The sequence below is a fragment of the Sylvia atricapilla genome, chromosome 3 (assembly GCF_009819655.1).
Source record: "Sylvia atricapilla isolate bSylAtr1 chromosome 3, bSylAtr1.pri, whole genome shotgun sequence".
NCBI classification, from domain to species: Eukaryota; Metazoa; Chordata; class Aves; order Passeriformes; family Sylviidae; genus Sylvia; species Sylvia atricapilla.
This window is the reverse complement of record NC_089142.1, coordinates 23151439-23175895: the sequence shown is the minus strand read 5'-3', so window position 1 is coordinate 23175895 and position 24457 is coordinate 23151439. Positions and strand designations below refer to the sequence as shown.

The window sequence follows — 24457 nt, the reverse complement described above, 5'->3', positions numbered from 1 at the left end:
AAATGTAAACATAAACTTAAGAGACTAAAAATGAACTTGAAAAATGAAAAGGGTGCTCTATTTCAACTTTTTTCACTATATTAAAAGCAGTAAACTTGATAAGCCACTGGCAGGATTTCTGGATGACAAAAGCGTCAAGAGCAGTGTTCATGGTCAAGTATAAGCCCTTGTAAGAGAAGCTTGTATATCTGCTTCATTGTTTTTTTCTTGTTGAAAATGTTTGATTCCTACACCCACTGCGTTCTTTGTACCAGATCATTCAAAGGAATAGATCGTTAAGTAAACAGACAGAAAATATTAGACTAAATATAAATAAACAAGCCAGATGTCAGGAAGTCACCAAGACCAGATAGCATTCATCCAGAAGCCCTCAAACGTGGAATTTAAAAACAAATATGTGTAACCTATCATCGCAAACAACCATTGTGCCAGAAAAATGGAGAGTTTCCCTTCTACAAAGGAGCACTTCAGAGATGATGCTGGGAAATACAGAAATACAGACCAGAGTCTAACATCACTGGGTAAAATAACAGGCCTGTAATAAAATCACTGAGCACACAGATAATCAGAGTCTGTTGAAAAAGATTTGGTGTGGATTCTGTAAAGGGAAATCCTGTCCTATCAACTTGCTGGATTTTTACAACAGTGTCAAGGACCAGGCAGATAAAGGGGATTCAGTGGACATGATATTTTTGAATTTTCATAAAGCCTCTGACAGGGTTCCACACTGAAGGCTATTAAAGAAATTAAGCTACCACAGGATTAGAGGAAATCATGTTTTATAGACCGAAAGCTGCTTAAAGGACTGGAAGCAAATGGAAGGACTTAGGGATGGAAAAGACTTGCCAGCTGGGGTCCTCTGAGGATCAACGCCAGGACTGTTTTTACTCTGTCTCATGACTGATGAGTTGAAGAAGGGAGCAAACTGTGAATGCTGCAGCTTTTCACAACTCTTACTGAAGATCCTGAGCTCTTTTGGGTAGTCAAATGTTGGCTGAATTTCAAAAAGCCCTCAAAGCTGAACAAACAGGGCGAAAATGTGGCAGCCAAGCTTCAGTGTAAACAAACATGGGGAGGAAGAAAAAACCCCAAAAAACCGGGAAACCCTGATTACATGATGCTTAACTTGGTGGTTACAATCTGGGAGTTGCCAACCCTTCCCTAAAACCATCCTCTCGGCAGCAGCCCCAAATCCCTCAAATACTGGGCAGCTTGAGGAAGGACGTCAAGAGCAAGGCAAAGAGAGTCACTCTACAGATAAAGGTCGTGAATCCACATTTTAAATATCGTGTGCATTTCTGGTCTCTGCATCTGAAAGAGGATGTAGTGGACTCTGAGAAGGCCACAGAAAAGACCAACTAAAACATTTAAGGAGGAAAGGTATCTCCATTACAAACAAGAAGAGATTTGGCCTTTACAATGGCCAAATTTTCAGTTTGGAGTAGGGAAGCAGAAGGAAGAATATGAGAGCTTAAAAAAAAAAAAAAAAATTATATATATATATGTCCCAAAGATAGCAGGTAAGAACTATAGTGTCACAAATCCTGCAAATTCAAGGGTAAATAATCACTTGCTTGTATCTTCCTGAAGATGCTGAGATCTAAAGAATCTTTTAAAATTATCACTATTAGAAAATGGTATCTATAGTTTGCTATACTGATACTAGCAATGGAGAGCAGCATAGTGTCATTATAAGTCGTCATGCTGTTCCAAGATGGTCTTTGATGAAGACCCACAGTACTTGCACATTTTAGCTCACTGAAACAATCTTTGAGTGGCTTTAATCTGTTATTCTAACAGATGCACTCTGACCTTTGTACTGCTCTGTAACAAATGTGAATATTCTATGTTGGCCGAGTTAGCAGGTTTCCTACAAAAGTGTAACAGTTTTGATCAATAGGCTGTTAGGAACAGAACCTGGATCAGGTTAGGTCTATGGATTACATCTGAAGTATCCCACCACTGGAAACTGAAAATGAGCAAATTCAGGAGATACCTGCGTCTTCCCTGGAACATTTTTAAAGTTTCAGGAGTGAAAAAAAAAAAAAAAAATTCAAACTATTCAATTAAGAAAAAAAAGGCAACAAAAGATACAAGGAGTGGACTAGTTCAAAACTATGTTCTCTATAGCAAAAACCCAGGATCTGTTAGGAACTATGCCAGTACTGCTAGTATTGATGGTTTTGCCTCTTTCAGTCAGTCTGTTTTTATAAACAGAGAACAGCATCACAGAGTAGAAGAAAAGAACTGTGATGTACAAAAGCCCCAAAAATAAATACAGACTCTCAAAGCAGCAACATATTTTTGGCCAAACCTGACAGTGTGAAGAACTTAACGTTGTTTTTGTTATCCTCAGGGTTTAGATACACTTTTGCATAAAGATCAGGAGTTCCTTGAGCCTTTGTAAATAAATGGCTGCCTGGGGAGTGGAATGCTTCCTCTCACATATGCATGAGGTCCAGGGTGCAGGGTAATTTTATCAATCTCCAGCGTACTTTCAAGAGCCCCTTGTGTGCAAAGGTTTCCTGATGACCATGTGTTTTCAGATCACAAATTCCCAAAGGGAAGCTACAGATGCACTACAGATGCTTACCTTTGGTAAGAGCTGCTTGGGAATTACTGAGATAGACAATAATCTGTTTTACAATCAGAGGAACACACGCCTGGGGCTTGGAAGGAGCTGCAGAGGGTCATTACTCCCATCAGGGAGCTGTGAGCAGACAGATACAGTGCCCACAAGTGTCTGTGATTTGCAAAAAGTTAGACACATTTAGGGTTGCCTGAATCTTGCATTCTTTCTTAGGCATTCAAGATAGGCTGATGGTGGAGACAAGAAACTGAGCTACAGGAATTCCAAACACACTTGACATCTTTGTATCCTTGTTTTCAGAAGGATAAAGAAGCAGAGGTGCTACTCATGCTCAGACTAACCTTCATTTTCTCTGATGAACTACATCAAGGCTTTCATACACTCCCATAAACTGATGCTGCTCAAAACATGCAGTTTTTGACCAGAAGTACAATGTTTAATTTTTGCAGTATGAAAATACTTTGCATTTACCCAGACTGTCCTTATCTGCAGAATATTGATACATACACCCACATCTGTGTTGAAAGTGCCACTACACATAAGTAATACCCAAACTAACAGACAGCTTTTCATGTTACTCAAACTACTTCTAATTGGGAATAACAGGAGGTCTAAAATGACAGCTCTAGTCCAATGGAGGACAAGTGAAAATGCATTTAGTTAAAACTGAATGGCAGTTTCCTTTGTGGTACCTGGTGAAATCCTGTCATTAAAAAAGTTTTATTTCAACATTTTGCATGAAATAAAACTAGGGTTTTCCTTGAAAAGAAAAATGTCTTATAGAATATTACAGAATCACCCAATTCTTAGGGTTTGAATGGGCCTCTGGAGATCATCTAGTCCAATCAAAAGTGTTGTTATCAAAATTCCTCCAAACGTCTCAATGTAAATTTTACATATTGAAATACAAAAGGTAATTTTTACTTAAACGCTGCTTAAACAGATACAAAATGACAGGTCTTTGATGTGAGGCTTACTGTACAGGCTAAAAAGCCATCCTACACAAGATACAAATTTCACCAGTGCTAATGTCCAGCCTGAGGTCTAATATGCAATAGAAGATGACAGCTAGCAGAGATCTAAAGATATTATTAGTCATTTTGTAACTGTAAAATTTACTTTGGACTGGTTTATACTTGTCTTAATGTTGATCAGCTTAATAATTTAGCTTTTTAATTCTTTCAACATATCTGTAACCATGTGCTTGATATCATTCTTTGGACCTTGAGAGACAAGGGATGTGAACAAATTTGGGCCACAGTCCAGACAAAGACTGCTTTCAATTGCTCCAGTTTCTTTTCTATAGTCCTGTACTTCCCTGTCTAACTGCACCCTAACAAAAGTGCAAGCTTTTTGAAAAGTGTATTTTCCCTGAGGGAAGTTAGGCCAGTATGAACTCCTCAAATTATACTGATCAAAGTGATGTACAGATTTTCAGAAATGCACACATACACAGGCTTTCAAAGTGTTTGTTCTGGAACTGATGTACAGCAGAGTCAATACTCTCAAGAATTCCTCTGACTTCTTTAAGACAATCTATATGTACTTGCTATTTTTATTCAGTGTTTATCATTGTCACATGCTGCTATTTCACACACTCTTTCATCTACAATGGCCAGATAAATACCATCTGGTTATGCTAAAGCCTTCAGGCAGAATAATAAAGATGTAGATGTGTACATAATGCTCTTTCAGGTGCAAGAATGATAACAGTTCCCACGTCCCATGAGACCTGCCCCTTAACACCAGACAAAGCTGGATGTGAACGCTTAGCACATTTATTCAGAAGGGGAAAAACTATGGTCTCATCCTTTCTTCACAAACTTATTTCTGCTTTTCACTGGATGACAGTGTAATTAAACAGTATCAACAAATTCAGCTCAAGTTTCTTCTCCTCTTCCCTTCTAAATAGTTCTTCCAGACTTCAGTACCTGAGATGTCCTTCAGCTGTGCCGCAGTGCCCATATGATTATTTGCATGTTATTCTCATGACAAATATATACTGCCTATCAGCGTGGTTCTTCCCAAGCAGGACCACAATGTTCTGTCATTAATGATCTGGACAAGCCATCTTCAGGAGTAGAGGGAGGGGAGAAACCTGTGGGAAATTGCTATTCTTTAGAAAGGCTGCCATGTGGAAGATAAATTTCCACTGGAAACGTACCAAGATCCAAACTTGTAAAAAAGGAAATGAATAAATGGTAGGAAAAAAATTCCATCCACTGGTTATACCTGGATGTGATGCAACAGCAGAACGCAACATCCCTATGTAAACCTAATCTTAGTCACTGTCGAAGACTAATCAAATCTGATGTCTTCTAAAAAACCTTGCCACTGAAAAGTGCCAAAAAAATATTAACATGCATAAGTAATGACAAAAACTTAGTGCATTCGAAAGTATATGCCACAATAATTTGCCAGCTCTAAAATGGCACCATGTTATATCAGGTATGTCTGGCATTGACTGTTCTTATGGTGAATTGTCTATTTTCCAGCTGCTAGTATACTATGCTGTGTTTTAATACTATTGAGCAAGTCAACAGTATATTTAAGACTGCTGGACTTAAAAAAAAAAAAATCAAAAATTGAATTTGCTAGGAAAGACTATTTAGACTAAAAGTTGCATACTACAAAATTAAAAAAGCAACTCACTTTTTCTTCAGATTTTTTTTCCCATTCACATTTTGCTAACACAGTTTCTCAGACAAAGTGTGCTAGTACTCCTCCCAGTCACTAGAATGTTCTTTTTAACCCTCTTTGTTTACTACTGAAGACAATAGCCAAGAGCTGATGATGTCCCAGGTAAGTATGGGTTTTTCCTGAAATGGCACAGGCTCTTCTGAGGAACTGAGATTTATAGAACTTAAAGCAAAATGCATTTCAAGAAACCCTGTATCTGTGTGGAATTCACATTTCATTCACATGGGAAATGTTTCCCACAGTATGGGAAATAAAGTCCTCAAGTAAAGTGTTTATCAGAAGTTTGTTTTTCATGCAATAAATTTCAGTCAGTGTTGCTAGATTGAAAAAGACACGTCAACTTTATCTTTTAAAAATTACCAGGATTGCACTGCCATTTTATTCTGATGAGAATGGAAAACAAAATTCTCAACCAGCACTGACACAAATATGAAATGTTCATATGAAATAAGATGTCCTTTCATGTGTGCATAACTCACTCTAGCACTGTGAAAGAGAAATAATGCTAAAAAATTTCAAATGCCTAAGTACGCCTTATTCAAGTCTTGTTATATTCCTGACAGATCAGTTGCTAGACTTCTGCAAAACAAATGGGGAAATTATCTTGATCTCTTAGAACAGAAATTGTTTGTCTGTCACTTTGTGTCTGGAGAGCCTTAAAGAATGACAACTATGTTCCACACTGTAATTCAGAAAGTGTTCTTAATCTACATAATTTATATTCTATGGAATACATGTGACTGCCACAATAGCATGGGATGCGATGTTGATCCATCATGGATGTATCATTTATCTGCTCTGTAAGGGGGAACAGCTGGTTGGCTGCACTTCATTCTGGATTACTGCCTTATTTTTACCCCAAGGCTAAGCCAGTAATTACCCCAGCACTAACAGTAAGCCTGGCTGAAAGATACACCTGGACTGCTGCCATGGAGGCTCCAAAAGGCTCCATGTGGAGCATGGATGTGGATGTGGAGTGGCCACCCTAAAGGATCTGATTCCTGTTGACACCAACACGAAAAACAGCCAACAGGAAAATTCAGCTTGTTGGTTGCCCTTCCATAATTATATCATGCTTCATGCAAACCAGAAGGTTCAATAGGTGAAGAGGTCTTGTAAGGAATTTGAGCATTTGCCATCTGATCATTAAGTAATGACATTTTAATAGTTTAATTAACCATTAGGCAGTGAGAAGTTAAGCATGAGAATGGCTAAAACTGCCTAGTAATTAAGTAATGAAACAAGATATGCTGCAGGGAAGGAGAAACAATCCTATTTGTTTTGAAGGGGTTCTTAGAAAGGGTTGGGTGATGGGACAAGAAGGAGGCTGCTCAGTCTCCAAAGGTACTGTAAAAAGGTCAGATGGCATTTAAAAAAAACCAACTTTAAATTTAAAAAAGAACTTTTGACATTAAAAAAGCCCATTAGGAACAAAATAAAACCATCCTAAGATGTTTACAGTACAATACAAGTGTTGAGTTACTATATACAGTGTTGACAGTTTTGTTTCTCACCTATCCAAAAGAATTTTTAACAGGGTGAAAATGTAAAAATAGATAATTGCAGAACTTCTAATCAACTAGCACCTGGGAAGCAGTGCATGTGACTCAAGGAGTTACACCTGCTAATGAAGTGACATGGAAACAGCTACACTATAAATTATTTTTAGCATCTGAAGGAACAAGTTCCAGTGACACTGGGTGAGCTGAGGAGCAGAGAGTTAGATAAATTCCCCGCAGGTCCCTCAGTCGACACTGATCCCTTACCCAAAACTTGGAGAGCTCTGTGAACTACTGTAGCTGTTTTTTCCCACTCGGTATTAGTAGTGCAAAAGACTCAAAAGTGTCACTTTGAGCCAACCAGCAGTAGACAGGCACAGATACAGGTGAGTAACACATCAACTACACATGGAAAGAAAGATAATATCTGACACTCCAGTAACAGTGCAGGCAAATTATTTACTTAAGGATAAATTATCAGTCCACCACCAAGCATAATAAACAGCAAATACAAAGCTCTCTGTCCATGAGTTTTCCCCAGCAGAAACTCCAGAACATGTTTTCTGGTTAGATTACTCAAGGAATGTAAAACCAATCTATGTGATTTTCTTAAGGTCCTATAGGTGCTTTAAAATACTAAAGCAAGTGAGGCCCACTTGCAGAAAATGCTGTTAAGTGTTTGTAAAATAACTAGCTGTGTACAGCAATTTGAAAAATTGTTAGTAAAATACTACTGCTATGCATTTTCCCTTTAAAATATGTGCACTTCAGCAATTAGATGTACATGTGTACATGTACACATATGTAGCACAGCAGAGGAAGAAAGAGAGAATTTAAGATGATGCCAAATCCCAGTGCTAGAAGAAACGTGAAGGTAAATGGAATCTGCTGCCTATGGCTCCAAGTTCCCTTTAACTGCAAAGAGCACTTGTATTTAGAATTGGAATAGGGAAGCAGAGGGCAGGAGTGTCACAGGTAACTCCTGTAAAGCCCAGTGACTAGAACAATGACCTACCAGGGGGCCGTAGGATGGCTGAAGTGCTGTGGAGATTATTGTCAGAGCATTTCAAAGCACCCTAAGCTGGTTCTATGTATGAACAAGCATATGGCTACAGAATATCTCACAGGCCCCAACTCACCTGTCATAGATGGTGCCAGTTTTCTTTGCCCTTTGTGGTCCACAGTACCTTCATAAGCCACAGTCACATCGTACACTGCATCCAGATAGTTTTTCATCGTGTCAATGGCTACATGAGTTGCCTTCACCCGTGGAGTCAGCACATGCTTTAATATAGCAAGTCCTAGAGGGGAAAAAAATCAAAAATAATTACAGCGTTTGAAAGTAGACTGGACTACATTCACAAAAGGAACATCACGCCAAGGAATGTCAGCATGCCCCTTCAAAATCACAAGACGTTTATTTTCAATCTCAATTCTCAGTTGAGAGAGTGTGCATGTGTATTCACTGCTTATGCTCTACTGAACAGATGTAGAGGATGAAATAGAAATCCTAAAGGACATTAAGAGGAAGACTGCTCAGTAAGAGGGCCTTTTTTACAACTCCTCACTGGAAGCAGTGATGGTTTTAACAGGGCTCATGAGTGATGAAACAGTACTTCTTTCACTGTTTATGTGTGTCCAACTGAGGTTAAAAAAAAGAACAAATTATCTGAGAAATAATAAAGACACATAGCATCACCTTCTGAAATTCTGTTTCAGAAACAGATTTGACAGATAATCACAGAGAATTTTAAGCTCAACTAAAGCTCATCCAGCATTTTACTTCCCAAAGACAAACCAATTTAATGAGCATACTGAATCCTAACCTACTCACTATCCCAGCAGGAAACTTAGCAGCAAAGGGGGAAAATATGGCACTAAGAAGCAAAACCAAGGAGGAAATCTTCTGTGCTTCCCTGCAAACAACCTGTTACAATTGACTTGGCTACTGACAAACTCACAGTGACTGACAGAAATCAACTTTTGTCTTTAACTTTTCCAGGCAAAGCCACAGAGATTGGTATGTCATGGAGACAACATCAGGTTTGACATCACTCCGCATGTCTTAACAACAGTATTTCATATCCATGTTTAGTTCAGCTGACCACTTCCACTTAGACCATACTTAAGAACATAAAAACACGCTGGGCTCAGAAGTATAAACCTGGTTCACTTTCCAGAATTTTAATATACAAGGCCTTTCAAACTTAAAATAAGCAAACAAATAAGCCCAAAACCTTTTCTTGACCTGAAAACAGCTCTTCCACATTTACTTGAAAGGGCTTCTAGAAAAAAAAGAAGCATACTATGTAAAATTTTTCACTATTTTTCTTTGTGCATCTTTCTCACAAAGAAGTATCAGATAAAATTGTGGTTTTTCATTTCTGGCCTACTTTTCATTGGCTTACTCTTCAATCCATTTTTAAAGAACCATCCATTGGTGAATTCATGCAGTGGCGAATCCACTGGTTCCTGGTGCGTGAACAGGAAGTTTAAACCAAAGTATTGTGGTATTGCTTTTGATACCTTTCTGCTTGTAAAATCAATTCAAAAGATTATACGTTATGTCTTGATTTTGTACTGAACTCCCTTGCTGGGTAAAACATACTTTGATCTAAAATTATGAAAATATCTAGTAAACACTGTAAGATATTTCTAGTTTCTACAACACTCTAACATTCTTAAGAGTTGAAAATTTCAATATAAATCATTATCTTGATTTCTTAGTATTTGCTAAGAATCTTTCTGTCTGAATGCAAAAATAAAAGGCTGTTTATCAGCACTCCTTCTGAAGCAATTGTTCCATGCCTTACCGGCAATAGTGATAACTGTCCATGCAAAATGTTATATGGATCATGTAAATATTTTGAAGCATAACATAGTGGTAGTGTTTTCTTAGCTTGTGAACTGTTACATCAAACAGCTAATTATGTTATGTTTCAAAATGTTTACTCTGTAAATGAAGCACTGAATATTCTTGTGCTGTGTCAGCAATGATATTAGTGTGGACATGACACTCAACACAACTCTTGCTGAGCCAAATTCCCCAACATATTCTAAAAACACTGTCATTCCTTTCCTGACCAACTCATCTTCCCCTTCATCAAACTATTACTGTGAGGAAGAAAAAGGGAAAATAGAATCATCTAAAGAAATTATTAAGTTATGTATCTGTGACTATAAACTGCTGATTTTTTTTATCCATGGCCAGTTCTGGTGATGACAATGGTCAGTGACAATCTGTAAAGTGCAAAGGTAGAATAAGCCACTCCTATTTCACATGCTGTCAGTGAACTCTTAAGGGTTAAGTACAATGTAAGTATGTATCTAAATCAATAAAGTCCATAATCCATTATCAGAAACACTACAGCTCATGATAAACATGCAGCAACACTAGTTCAGCACATCCCTTTAAAGAATCTGTTTTATAAAAACATTACCACATATTCTTGCAATTACTTATAATCTTTGCTAAAATCAACATAACAGAATTTAAATCCAAGTAGTTACAGTATAGTTACCTTGGCAAGCTGCCTGCATCCAATTCACAAAACACACTGTGCTTAAACTGGTTTTAATGTTGTGCAATACAGTTAGGACCCTCTGTCAAAGTATTTAAGGTCATGAGGTTTTATTTTAAATGCCAAAGAAAATGAACTAGATACTACTAATATTATAATGTTCTACCTTAAAAAGCCATAGCTTTGCTCTTCTAACTTTTGAATGATAGATATTAAAAAAAAAGAAAATCTGAAGAAATATGATGAACAATGATACTTCAAATATCATCCATTTACTACATTACTGTAAGACGCAGAATTACTTCAGAAGAAACAGAATTACTTCAGAAGAATTACTTCAAGAAAACCAAATGAAATAAAACAATTACCTTGGTAAGTACAAAGATCCAAATCATTAACATCTATAGAACTGAATTTTTCATCTAAACACAAAATAACAAGAAGACACTAAGCAAAATGTAATTTATCTAACTTCATCAGGGCAAAGTAACATATAAGAGCAGCTAAGTACAACTCTGGGTAGAAGACTGCCATCCTCTTCCCTTCATTCAGGCCAAAACCTCAAAGAGCTGCTCAGTACAGGCAGGACATCCACATTTTCCGAGATGGACTTTGTTAGTTGTATTTCTACTCCTGATGTGTACACATCACATTTTAAAAGAAAACAGTAAAAAATCTCAGCTCTAATTTAAGAATACTCTATGTGTATTACATTGGCATTACCACATTTCATCAACAAAAGTTAATTGCTCACTGAAAGCAGATGTCAGAATTAGTTTGAGGTCTCCACACCTCTCTCCCCTCCCCATGAAACCGTATACTTGAAACTCAACTTTCAAGTACACAAAAACTGATACCAGGGTGAAATTAATTGATTTCAAGATCAATTAGATCTTTCCTTTTTCATGTGAATGTGTGTGAAGATATTAGACAGAAAGCTCTGCAGTGCCCCAAGTACTCACCCAGCTCTTGAGTTCCCACCAGCTTTCTGGAATGCCTCCAGTGATTCAAAGCTTTACATATTGACACCAGAGTCCATAGCTAGACTTAAAAAATAACAAATGGTGGGAGAGCTCATCCATTTGTAGGCTAGTATTCCACCAACTTACAGAAACAGGACTCAGCTGCATGCACTAGTAAAAAGTGTTTTTCTGTTACCATGAACTAAAGCATACAGGAAATGCAACTAATCTCATCAGGAGTATGACCTGCTCACAGCAAGACATGGGGGACACCACACATTGGTACATTTTCTTCCATCATGGGTATTTATAGAAATACAGCATAGCTTTTTGTTTTCCTAACTAAATTTCCTAAGGATAACTTTTAATAACACCTACTTCATTCTAACGATTGGTCTCAAATGCTACTCAAGGTCCATAACCCACTCTTTTTCAAAACTATATTCTTTGTCCACATCTCACTGAGCACTGTTAGACCAAGCCTGTTTTCATGAAAATGTAGACTAAATACCAGCAAAAGCTATTTTCTTTAGAGACAATTCAAAATTACTTCTATGGATATTGAATACTTTGAATTGCTTTAGAATACAATCGAAAACTGAAGCCAAGATCTAGGCGGGAAACATTTTCAATTAGCTCCATTGAAACACCATTTTTTACACGACCTGTAAAACAATTTTGAGATAAGCATATCCTGCATACACAAACATCGTAGCAGAAAGCATATTTGTCAAGATAAATTCAGCATTAAAAAATACCTACATTAGCAACTTTTCTGAATAAAACCAAAAAAGATAATAAATGCATACCTTAAATGTTTGCTTGATGAAATGACCTTTGTTAGAAATCAAACATTAATACCAAATTCCAAAAACTCCTTTCACCACAGAAGATTGTTATGTCTTCATTCAGCAAAAACAAGCCAAGTTAAATTTAGGAAGTTTCTCATCCCTTCAACTTTGGCTTTTTAGAGTTATTAATATTAGGAGTAAGAGGGCTTTGGATTATTTTTATTTATTTTCAAATTCTTAAAATGCCATTTGTTAACATTTTGATAAAATTCATATTCTATCAAGCCAACCAAAGAAATTTGTGGTGTTTGGGGTATCCTGCACAGGGCCACGATTCAGACCCAATGATCCTGATGGCTCTGTTCCAACACAACATATTCTATGATTCTATGACTGACTACTACAAAATGATAAGAAATCTACACATGGCTCAGGCTGCCCACGGCCGTGTCTCCCACGCTGCAGCCCCAGCACCCAGCCGGCACCACGGGGACACGGGGCTTGCTGAGGGCAAGCCACAAGCTAGGGCCAGCAGCACTGCACAGCAGCAGGGTGGGACCCTGGGGAGCTGTAATCACATCCTGCCAGCAGCCATGTGGAGCTCCCCAACCCCAGAGCTCCCAGACTGGTACGTGCTCGAGGTTCAGCCTTCAGAACAGTCTGCTTCTGCTCTCAGTGTCGGCCCCTGCTTCTCAACACACTTGCATGAGCGATACTTCAGTTCCCATGAGTATCTGTTTCTGTGTGGACATGCAGGGGAACAGAACCCCAGGGGAGCACAGACTGCTTCCCATTTGCCCCACACAAAAAATGGGGAAGAGGCCAACAACAGGAGGTGCTTCTTGTTTTATAATTATTTGTCATTTGTCATGAGAGTTTTTAAAAGAAGTAATAATTGCAAAATAAAAACAGAGTCGTACTGGAGAGAGAACCAGTTTCAGAACAGGTGCTCTGAAAGCACAAAAGCAGTGTTTTACTGTTTTACAGACTGCGAAGATATAATTAAAAGGTCAAATAAAATAATAGTAAAACAATGAGAGCCTTTTCCCTGAAAAAGAAGGTGAGGAAAAAAAATCCTTAAATTAAACAACCCCCTCCCTCTGAACTCTCAAAGAACCACCAACCTAAATGAAACATTTGACTTTCATTTCCGACAGGAAACTGAAGTGGTGAACATTATGACTTCAGCTCTCTTGCTCATACACGCAAAAAAATTCCATTCTTCCCAAGGAGAAGAAAAGCATATATCCTTTTGGACAAGAGTTAACAATACTTAATACCTTGATTATATCAACAGACTGCTCCACAGACTTGTGAATTCATTTCAGTGTGTCACAGAGATGGGTTTACCAGACCTACTTGTTATTCTTTGTTTAGGTTTAGAGTGAATTATTTCACTTTTGGTCAACAGGAAAAAACAAAATCAGGAAACATGTTCACTGAACTGTTGGATTTAAAAGTTTACGTGCATATGATGTGAGAAAATACAAAAAATCTTGGGACTCTTGGATTTTTTGCAGGCCTTTCCAAAGATGAAGTAATTGCATCTGTGGTTAGAGAAACAATCCCACAGTGTCAACAATCAAAGCAACTCCAGAATGAAGGTCAACCAAGGAACAGTGAGACTGGAAGGTGAGAGAGGAACAAAACTGAAATGCCACAGGAGTACTAACACTAATTAAAAGTGAAATGATGGAAGACTTTAAGGCACAACAAGCTCTATGCAAAACACTCTTTATATTGACTAACAACTGTAATTGGAGCTCCAATATCAACTCAGATGGACTGGTGCCCTGATTCAGTGTAGGCAATTCTCACAACTTTAAGAAGCAAGAAAATAAGTAATACACAGCTACAGGCAGAAACTACAGCGAGCCTTCTGGAGTCCTTTTACTATTGTACATTGTGGAATGCATGAAATCTCTTTATATGAACTACTATAATCTTACTCTGTAAGAGAAACAGTAGTTTATACTATTCTAAGCCTTTAAGTACGAATCATGCAGGTTTAAAAGTCCAGTTAAGGTGAGATGATCTTCATATTATGTAACAGTTTTATGTAATATATGTTAGCACCATAACAAAAGAATTCTTTAAGAATCTCTTTTGCCTACCTTCCTTTTCAGCAAATGATTGACTGTCCGCAATGACTTTGGGTATTTCTGGATTGTAACGAGTCCCCTCTGGAAAAATCACTAAATACATCTGTGGAATTAAAAAAGAAACAAAACAGACAAATTCTTATAATGAATGTAAACTGACTGCTTTTACAGAAATTATCAACACTGGATAGGCCCATATTGTATTTATATCACACCATTGACTACTATAAAAATCAAAAGAAAATCAGAATACTTGAGCCAAAATTTCTTAGCTCTAAGAAACTTACTGCTTGAAGCTCAAAATAATTTCCTTTGAAAATACACCATAGAAAATACTCCATGAGATTTAGGAAGGGAGATAGCATGTGTCAACAAAAGTCAGCATGTCAGGAGCAGCTGATATCAACAAGAGTGTCAGTTTTAAAAGATTTTGAAAAGACAGACAAATACATCACAAAGTGACCAATTTTTTGAAATAGTGATCTTGCCTCTAGTCTTTTCTTATACTGAAATATACAGTAATTCATTCATTATTAAAAATACTATTAATTGAAATGATGATAAAATCTTATATGCCTTTATGTCTCTCACTGAATTGGATATTAAATATATTAGGAATTCAAACTGATAGTTTAGCGTAATTTGAACTTTAAAGTCACATTCCTTTAAGCATGCGTGTCTGCAAGGCTAGATTTCTGAAGTAAATTCATTTGCTTGCCTGTTCATCATCAAACTATCTGTGGGTTGTCAAATCACTGCACAGGTAAAGGTTGTCTAAGTATCTGCATATCTGACAGTAAAATTGTTACCCAAATAGAAACAGTCAAATTTGACAATTTTCCATTTTCTTTTGAAATAGAACAGAGGGGTTTCAGGTTTTTTGTGTGTGGGTGTGTCTTGCATGATCTCCTGCAAACAAAGCTGATCAAAGCTACAGAACATCACTTAAACAGTGAAAATTTCATATTGGAGGCTTATCTGCAGAAGCAATTATGGCCACAAATTATAACTGCTATGGAGTTGAACATGACACATTTATAGTAAAATGCCTACTGTAAATACTTAATTTATTTACTTTACAGAAAGCAGTCTCAAAAAACATTTGAAAGAAAACAAGATAATGGATTTACAAAACAGTCCAAGGAATATTATCAGTGATTAGATAGAGATTTGATAATTGGGAGTGCATATCACATAAAGATGCAAAGTTTAATTAGAACTCAAAAAATGACATACGGAAATGCAACTTTTGCTTCTGGTCCACAAAACATCAGAGTGTGCTGGTATTTGCACTCTATGATTGCAGAACAGCTACAGAAAGGGCTGAATGCCAAAAGACAGGCCCCAGCAAATGACCTTTCCAGAATCACTCCACAGTGAGGACGGTTGAAAGATGAACTAAAATGCAGAGGTGGAAAGAAATCTAGGAAATGTGCCAACCAGAGAAGCCAGCTGGAGATCAAGAAAAAGGAGAACTGAGTACATAGCCTAGAACCTGACAAGGAAAATAAAAAAGAAAATAAATATTAAAAATAGCAAACCCAGTGTCAGTAGAGTAAAGAGAGCTAGGGGAAAGACTGTATTGGTCACAGTATGTTTGGGGGAAACTGGCAGACTGCAGAGGCAGGTGAAGGCCAAGAATGTTCAAGGACCAACAGATATCCAAGATGCATGCAGATTTGGTGGTGAGGGAACAAAAGAAAATGAGTTTAAGAGTAAAGGTGCTTACTTTTTCATATATAACAGTAGCATAAATACAGGGACAAGTAGAGGAATCCTTAGACCCAGATGTAGTCCACAACTCCCCCAGTCATCTATACATTTCATCTATGAAGCAGAATGTTGAGATATCTAAGTGACCAAGTAAAGCTTTTCCAAGGTAGCTGGAAAGGATATAATATTCAAATCCAGATGCAATTTTTTTTCTTTTCATAAATGTGCTTATGTTCAAATCTTGTAATTTGGATGCTTAAAATGGCACTTCAAGATGAGGTGCTCCAGTTCCACCCCTCCACTCCCATTAAAGACTGCACTGCTCAGCTCTAAAGGGTAATACAGTGAGTGCAACAGGCCATAGAGCAAAGGAAGTGAAGCACACAGGATAGGAACACCATCCTGGGTACATAGCTCAGCACTTAAAAGCAGACAATGTTATTACTGGTTTTCGAAGCAAATAATCACTCCCAAATGCTGATTACACAACAGGGAACAGTATCTACTTACTCCAGTCCTATGTGTGTAATACAAACCAAGGACTGAAACTATATTTTATTTATTGTAATAAACCTCTAAAATGCAAGCAGCCAAACAGGTTTGTTGACCAGAATCTGAATATCGCTGAGCTGAAAGCATAAGACAGAGAAGTGGCCTTTGCTTTATATTCAGAATATAAATAGCAGGTAATAACCTGCTATATATAGCTCATTAGGACTGTTTTAACAGTAGAATTCATGAATGTAAATAGATGATCCACTTATACTCACATACAGTCCTGCACAACACAAAGATATCCTGCCAGTACAGTTCAGCCTGTATGACTGGCTGACCAGCACCTGTATGACTGGCTTTTCTCCCACCACGAGCAGCAGAAGTTAAATCCTTAAGCACTATTTCCAAAGACTGTAAGAACTACAAATCTCTAAGACTTTAATAACTAAACAAGCTTCCCTGAACTTGGAATAAGCACTTGTAGAAACATTTTAATTGCCTAGAAACACTAGCTGCAGTTTAGGCCATTTTTAATACAGATTTTTCCATTAGGGCAATTAGCTACATAAAAGTTACACACTTTATTGCTCCAAATTACAGTGCTCATGTTCAAAATGACAGAGAAAGTTTTGGATTACCACAGTCCCTGATTCATTGAGACACTGGTTTTAACCAAAGCAATAGGTGCCTATGCTCAGGTTTGTGCTACTTTCATTCCTTCTGTGGAATGGGTGGGTGTCGATAAACTTGGTATCTCTCATCAATTTGAAGCTTCAAGGAGTGGATCAGGATTAATTTAGTAGAACTCTACTGATTCTTGTTGGAGCCAGAAAATCAAAAAAGATGCAAATCTTTCACATTTTGCCAATCGGGCTGCCCAAAGAGTCCCTAGTGCAATGTCAGTGCACACGACCCACAAATGAAATGAATGGAAGATGGTAATGGCATTCTCCCAAAGAGCAATGCTTCATTTTCCCAGGACTGTCAAAGTTTCACAGGCAAAAATAAACAGCAATGGCACTAATGAGAGGCCATGCTTCCAGAGAGGGGACAGAGCAGCTGAGAAAATCCCTGAGATAGATCAGAATGCCACAAATTGAGCTGGTATGGGTGGACCAGGGGAGCAGCAAAGTGACATACGAGTCCCTGGAATACAGAACAATCATAAACATATAGCAAGAAAAGGTGGCCAAGGGCTTTGGAGAACACCCTGGAGTGAGTAGATGCTACTCTGTAGAAAAACAGGGCATCAAGAAGTGAAAACTACTGAATAAAGGTATCTTGCACTTACTTGTGCTCTTCTTATGTGATGAAGGGAAAACAAATATTTTAATTTACGAAATTCAAAATTGTCTTACACAAAGCACTTGCCTAATTTTCAAATTATTATTATTACTATTGTATCCTGACAGCTAGACAGATTAATATCTGCATCCATTTATACCACTGCCATAGAAAGTATGCTTCTAGTGAACTGGATGAGAAACATTACCACTCAGATCAATAACTGAAAAGGATATGGTATGAGAAAGCCTATCCAGTATAATTGGAACAAAATAAAAAAGGTGATGAGGGAACGGCCGGCAAGGACATCTGTGATTTGCAGTTGTCAGGGATTTGCAAATTAGTAACTGTATCACAAAATTATTACATTAAACCTCATAGCAGTTGTATTAATGTACCTGTACCCTCTATGTTTTTATTGTTTGATTGGCATTTCTTCATTCAGTCATAGAATAAATCATTGTCATGTGAATAACAAACCAAAAACACGTAGTAATCAGCTAAATATTTGCTGTACAGGGTTAAATCCCACATCGCAGAATGCAGATTTTCTGCTCTTGATGCATGACAAAAAAATAGAAGTGACATTTTCAGTTATCAAATTGAATAGTTGGCTGTTCAGAAGAGTTAACTTTCTTTATTAATCAAGTAGATTAAGCATATCAAGTAACAGCTGAATACCCATTCATTTGGCTTACATTCATCTATGGTTTACATTAAAACAACATTAACACACAAGTGTTCTTTAAACACTGTGGCAGTTTCTGCTCTCACAACAACACATAAGATTGCAATTTGTTAGCAATCAGTCAAATTTTATGGAATTTCAAACCAAATCACATCATCTTGAGTGAATTCTATCAACAAAAGTCCCAACAGTGCACCATTTAAGTGTATAATTCAATGAGAGTTTGAAAAACAAAGTGACTTCTAGAAAAAAGTAAGAAAATATATTAGTTCAAGATCCCCACTAAGAAAACACAGGTGCAACAGTGTTTCAGTCTGCTCAGTTTTGTGCTTGTCTGACAGTGCTGTGCTCCATCTGGGAACAAGCAGGGACCAGCTGCAGACCTGAGGGCAGGAAAAGGGGCTGTTTATGGCAGACAGCTGAGTGGAAGTCATAAGACAAGGTGAGCAAGGAGAATCATGCAGACTCCACTGTTGCCTACACAAAAGGAGACATACCAGAGCACTAATCAAGTTATACCATGCATGTAAGAGGCAAAGAGGCAGTCTTACTTTGCCTGTCAGTTTTAACTCCAATTTACTTGTCATAATTTAGGAAAAAAAAAAAAAAAAAAAAAAAATCCACAGTGAAGCCGTAAAGAGCCTGCTATGCTAAGGAGAACAGAAGATTGGTTCTATTCCTACACATCTTCAATTTCTAAATGGGAAAAGGGATGGCTCCAGACAGACTGAACATTAATCATCTGGATTCTTTTGTTTAAATTGTATGTGGAGAGAAACTGTAAATAACAACATGACCCTTAACACAGATTGCTCTTTATTGGTACATAAATCTTTCCTGAGTAGCTGAAAGGCCAGCTCATCTCCTGAACTACATTAAAGAAAGAACTCTACCACGTACACACAGAATGACTAAGCTACACCAGCTGCACACTAAATTGAGGGAAGTCCATCCTGAGCTGTAGCATACAGTGCATGAAAATTCCACTGTCATAGATTAGTTATTTTTGCATGAAGCTGATGAGTTCAGGGCATACTTGATCAAAATGTCCTCATTTTAAAAGCAATATGGTTGCTTGTAAATGTCATGCTAAATTGCAGAACTGCATGAATAATGCTATAAGGACACAGGTTATCATGTTCTTCTCACAGTAGTAACTGTAGTTTAAAGGCCATTTAATAGTATCTGCATTTAAATTCTCAGATAAAGTGGGCTATAAGAAGTTTAGTCATCCCTCAAATGACAACTCAATGGTCTGTGTCTTTTATCCCTGCAGATGCAAACATTTGCCTCAGTAAATAGGCTATTGATGACTTTGGTTTTGTACATTTAAGTGTCACTCACTATATGGTTTGACTGAGAGATTTTAAACAATTTATTTCTGCAGCAGTTACACTTATTTCTCTTTTATACTGCAACACCTGATAATATGAGGCAAATGGCAGCAACTGCCTGGTATGCATGTTCAGGTTCTGTGCTCATTTCCAACACCACCAAACTGCCGCAGAGCTAAGCTACAGCAAAGAACAAGTGTACCCAAGTGGTCCCATATTTATTAGGCATTAGCTTTGATAGGTTAGGTAGAAACTTTAAATCTACACACAGCTCAGGAGGGAGAAGAAAGATGATTCCACAAAGAAAGACTTCTGAATTTATTTCACTTATTAACCATATGGAAAGCAGAACCCACATTAGTTGTATCCTTAAAGAATAGCTTTATGTTTAAATCTCTCCTCAGATTCCTGTGCTAAAATGACACACTGCAGCAAGGCTGAACACCATTTGCAGGTTTCCAAGGACATAATCAGATGAGTTTCTAAGCACATCTTTCTTCCCATGATTGTATTAAAAGAAAAAAATACATATTTTTATAAAGGAGATTAATTTAACACAGATGTCAAATTAAGACTCTTCTCACAATGAAAGCCTTGTAATAACAACAAACCTCTGCTTTTCAAGGGGTGCAGAGGGAAGCCAGAAAGCCACACTCAAGCAGAACCTGTCTCTTTAGCTAGCAAGAAATCCATGGGCCTATGCAAGAAAACACCTTGTTGGCTTATTTCATCCAGACTAACTAAAATGACTTTAACAAGCACTCTTCAGGGGGAAGAATTGCTTAGGGGGATGACTACAAGTATGTTTCACACATCCTGCAAGCAGCCTTTGCTTATCCTATTACAAGTTTTACAGCAATTAGAATCTTTACCACTGACATATGAGAAATAATGAGGCAACACAACCTCTTTACATCCCAGGACCCTCCCTGGAAATGGGGGTGCAGTTTGCCACCACTGAACATAACCACCTTCTCCAAAGAGGGACACTTTACTGATTTAAGCCTCTCAGTAAGCATAAGGTCAAAACTCACTATCTCCAAATAAGAAAAGAAAATACAATTATAAATGTCAAAACAACCCATGAACTCTTTTTACCCAAGTCTCAGTTTATAAAAGTTTTGACAATACAGGGAATCAAAGTCCTAATAACACAATTTCAAATAAAATTAAGTTTAACTGTTCTATATCAGGGCTTGCTTAGTTGTGGTTTTTTTTTTTGTTTGTTTGTTTTTTTGTTTTGTTTTGTTTTTAGCTTGGCCAAAAAGGAAGAAAAAAATATAATGCACAAGTAATGGAAGCAGAGCACAGTGATTCTAACCACTGAGCCACAAGCCATACAGGGAGTCATGAGAAAAGTCACTTGGCAGTAACAGTCGTTCTTCAAATAGAAAATTATCAAGAGTTTGTTTTGGGTTTTTTTTTTCCTCCTCCAAGCACAGCAGACAAAGTTATTCAGTTCTAAGATGTCACTGCCATTAAAAATGATTGATCATTGTGATGACTAATTAACATTTGGTAGGAAAGGTTCTTGACTTTTAGAAGTCAAGCATATCCATCTCTGATAAGCACACAGTAGTCAAAATGTTGCCTTTTGAAACAGAGGATTTCTCTTTTGAAATAGTGGTCTCCCAAGGAAGGTACTATAGTTCATGTTCTATGTCTGGATCCCCCTTGCCCTCTACAGAGAGAATCACAAAGTTCCTGTCAATCATAAAGAACCAGTCAAATTTTCCTCAGTTTAATTAGAGGTATCACTGTAATCACAGAAAGTAACTGTAAAAACACAGAAAGAAAACAAATCCATGATTACCATCTTAGTAGTTTGTGGATATCGGGCATGGCTCTTTTCTCCAACAAGCCTTTGCCATTAAAAAAGTCAAAGAAATGAGAAGGAAGGTATAAGCTTACTGGAGTCTCAGCTTTCATCTGGGCCCGGAACTTCTCTCTCATTTCTTTCTCATTGAATTTGGCACTTCTTTTTACATAGACTCCTCCATGCTATCAGAGAGAAAAAAAAAAAAGGGGAAAGCATTAAATATTTAAGTAGTTTAATGTAGAATAGCTGATAGAAGAACAAACAAGAGACAATGACAAGTCACCTTTATGACTCATGCAGCAAATTGCCTACAAGACATTTCCTCCTATCACAAAAACATGTGAAACTAATTTTACATTTGCATATACTTTAGTTCACAAAATCTCTTTAAATAAAAATCAGATGTAAAAACCCTCCAATGCATAAGACACTTGAAGTGTATTGTTTAAAAGTGTTAAATAATTAATTAGACGATGGCATTAGAAGTGACCTCAGGGTATTTATTCCCGACAACGCTGACATGCAGCTTCCTTTATGTATCAAGGGAAAATCACAGAACTGAAGTTATTCACATACAAGTACTTACAGGTCAATGCTTTCAATTCTATGTGCCCGCTCTCAAGTAGTAACTAATGCAAACACTGGGAATGCAAGTATCATACTTCTGCATACAAAATTTATGAACAGCACAAAAGTAACTAGTGTAGGTCTTGAAACCCTACTGCACTTCACTAGAGAACCAAACTTCTAATGAAGAAGTTATATACCAAGATAATAATGGAATAAGTAAACCAAAATCTTCACAAGGCAAAGAATTTTGTAGAAGTATTTTTACTGAAAATTATTATTAAAAGTTAAACAATGTCCTGGAAGAGATTAATTTTATAACTTGTTGACAGAATTTATCACAAAACTTCAGTAAAAGTACACACAAAGAGAAATTTGCCCTACCATTTCCCTCTTCCACCATCTCGTTTTATCTCAGAGAAAGAGAATGTAAACAAACATGCACCAACTATGAACTATTGATACAATGAAGTCTGGAAAAAATCACCTTCCAAATAACAGAATTTCAGGTTTTCATGGATTTTCTAACTGACTCCATAACTTGGTAATAGTCTTTTCTGTTCACCGTGACAACTGGTGCTAGGATTTATCAGACAACTTCTGTCCATTTACGGTTTTACATGCTCTAAACAGAGAGGTGACAGTAAGAGTGAAACTACTATGAGCTGAGCCTCATTCAAATACCTGATCTCATAGAAAGATACAGTACATTGTAGAAACAGGGGTGGTGGCTGTGTGCAGAACTGTGTCCATGGCATGGATAGGAAAAATTTGAGGGGTTAGGAGGAGATGGGTAGAAGAGGTGGTCATGCTAAGTGCTTTCAGCCTTTTATTTTCATGGTGTGGAGAGATGGCTGCTTAGCTAGTGGTGTTTGATGTGACTTTTGAGTTGTTCTTCAAAAGCTGCAGTGAAAGAGAACAGCAAGCCAATGATGCATTAACTGCATACTAAATATTCTGTCTTAACTTTATTATCTGTGGTTCCCTCCCAAGGTGAAGTAGCCACCACCAACACTCAGTTCTGCTGCTGTGACTGGCAGGGGACCAAAACCATGAACAGAATTCCCCAGCTCACTGAGCTTGGCTGTGGTACGGTGTTGGGACCATCCCACAAGCAGTTTAACAGTTCCAGACAGAAAGCAGCACTAACAGAAAAAAGTTTCTTCAGCTGTGTAGTAAACAGAAAGCCTCATGTTATCTCCACACTCCACATGTAAGACCTTTTCAAGATCTGGCACTATTAAAGGGAAACAGAAGTCTTAAGCAGACTTAAGTACAGTGATATTCTGACACTCAACACAACCAGCTCTTCCAGGAAGGGCAAACTCAGTTCGATATGAGAAAAAATTCATCTACTATATAAGACTTCCATTTAATGGGTAAGTCATCATTCTCTGTGAGCTCAGCCAGGTGAAGATTTGATAAATGAGAGAAACCTGGAATTATCATCAAATTGTTAATCAGCTGCAGTAAACTGGAAAAATACTGAACCAACTTCTCCTTGTTTGATTTGCTAGCTTGGACAAATGAAGTTACTATTGGACTGTTTGGTACACACACCATGACACCAAAGATAGATCTGGTGTCACATGTCAGACATTTTAATGCTCAGAAATAGATTTGCACTTCTCAAGCAAATGATCACAGAGTCATGTAACATAAGAACAGACAAAGTATCACAAGATCAGCATTTGCCACATTCACCCCAACTCCACCACTATGGCAGGTCCCTGTGGCTTGGGGGTACAAAGCTAAAGAGAGGCAGGGTATGTGGCTAAAACTCAGAAACAGCCAAAAGAGTGCACAAGCTGATGCTGGATAACAAAAAAGATAAATACATACTTCCTATGTTAAAAAGTTAAGCAAACTGTGGGGTATCAAAAACATTTTTCAAAATTACATCCCAGCCACATCAGGGGTATAAGATAAACAGGAACGAATTGGATGGTATAAGTGAATAGGAATGATGAGATGAATTGGTAGCAAATGATAGGGGCAAAAAAAAAAAAAAATCAGATACACCCAAAAATAATAAAGACAGTTTTATGAAAAGAAATCAGTTCTACCTAATAAATCAGACTTGGAACATAATAGGTTAATTTAAGTGCTTATTTTCTTTCCTTGCTATTAGATAGCTGCCTCAAAGAAGAATGCTAGTTATGTGATTGTATATAGCTCAAATTCCCCAATTTGTATTGCATTTCCTTTTCAGTAAGAGATCAAATATATGAACGCTCTTCAAAACAGATTTCTGGAAGTACTGTTTTTGAGGTTATAATATTTTTCCACAGCACTTTAAAAGACCCTCTCCTAGTCAACAATGGATTGTGTTTACAAATATACTTCCTTTGTGCCTGAATTTTGCTCTCCTGGACATCCAGACCACGTTTAT

General features: G+C 37.4%; 1 protein-coding gene across 1 annotated transcript in view; it reads right to left on the bottom strand.

Annotated features, from left to right (window-relative positions):
• Positions 1-24457, bottom strand: part of AGPAT5 (1-acylglycerol-3-phosphate O-acyltransferase 5) — a 52609-nt gene that overhangs the window by 10596 nt on the left and 17556 nt on the right. Inside the window, exons 4-6 of the mRNA XM_066314911.1 lie at positions 21591-21680; positions 14178-14268; positions 7929-8090 (exon numbers count right to left, since the gene is read on the bottom strand). Coding sequence (XP_066171008.1) covers positions 7929-8090; positions 14178-14268; positions 21591-21680 — 343 coding nt within the window. The remainder of the gene's footprint in view (positions 1-7928; positions 8091-14177; positions 14269-21590; positions 21681-24457) is intronic.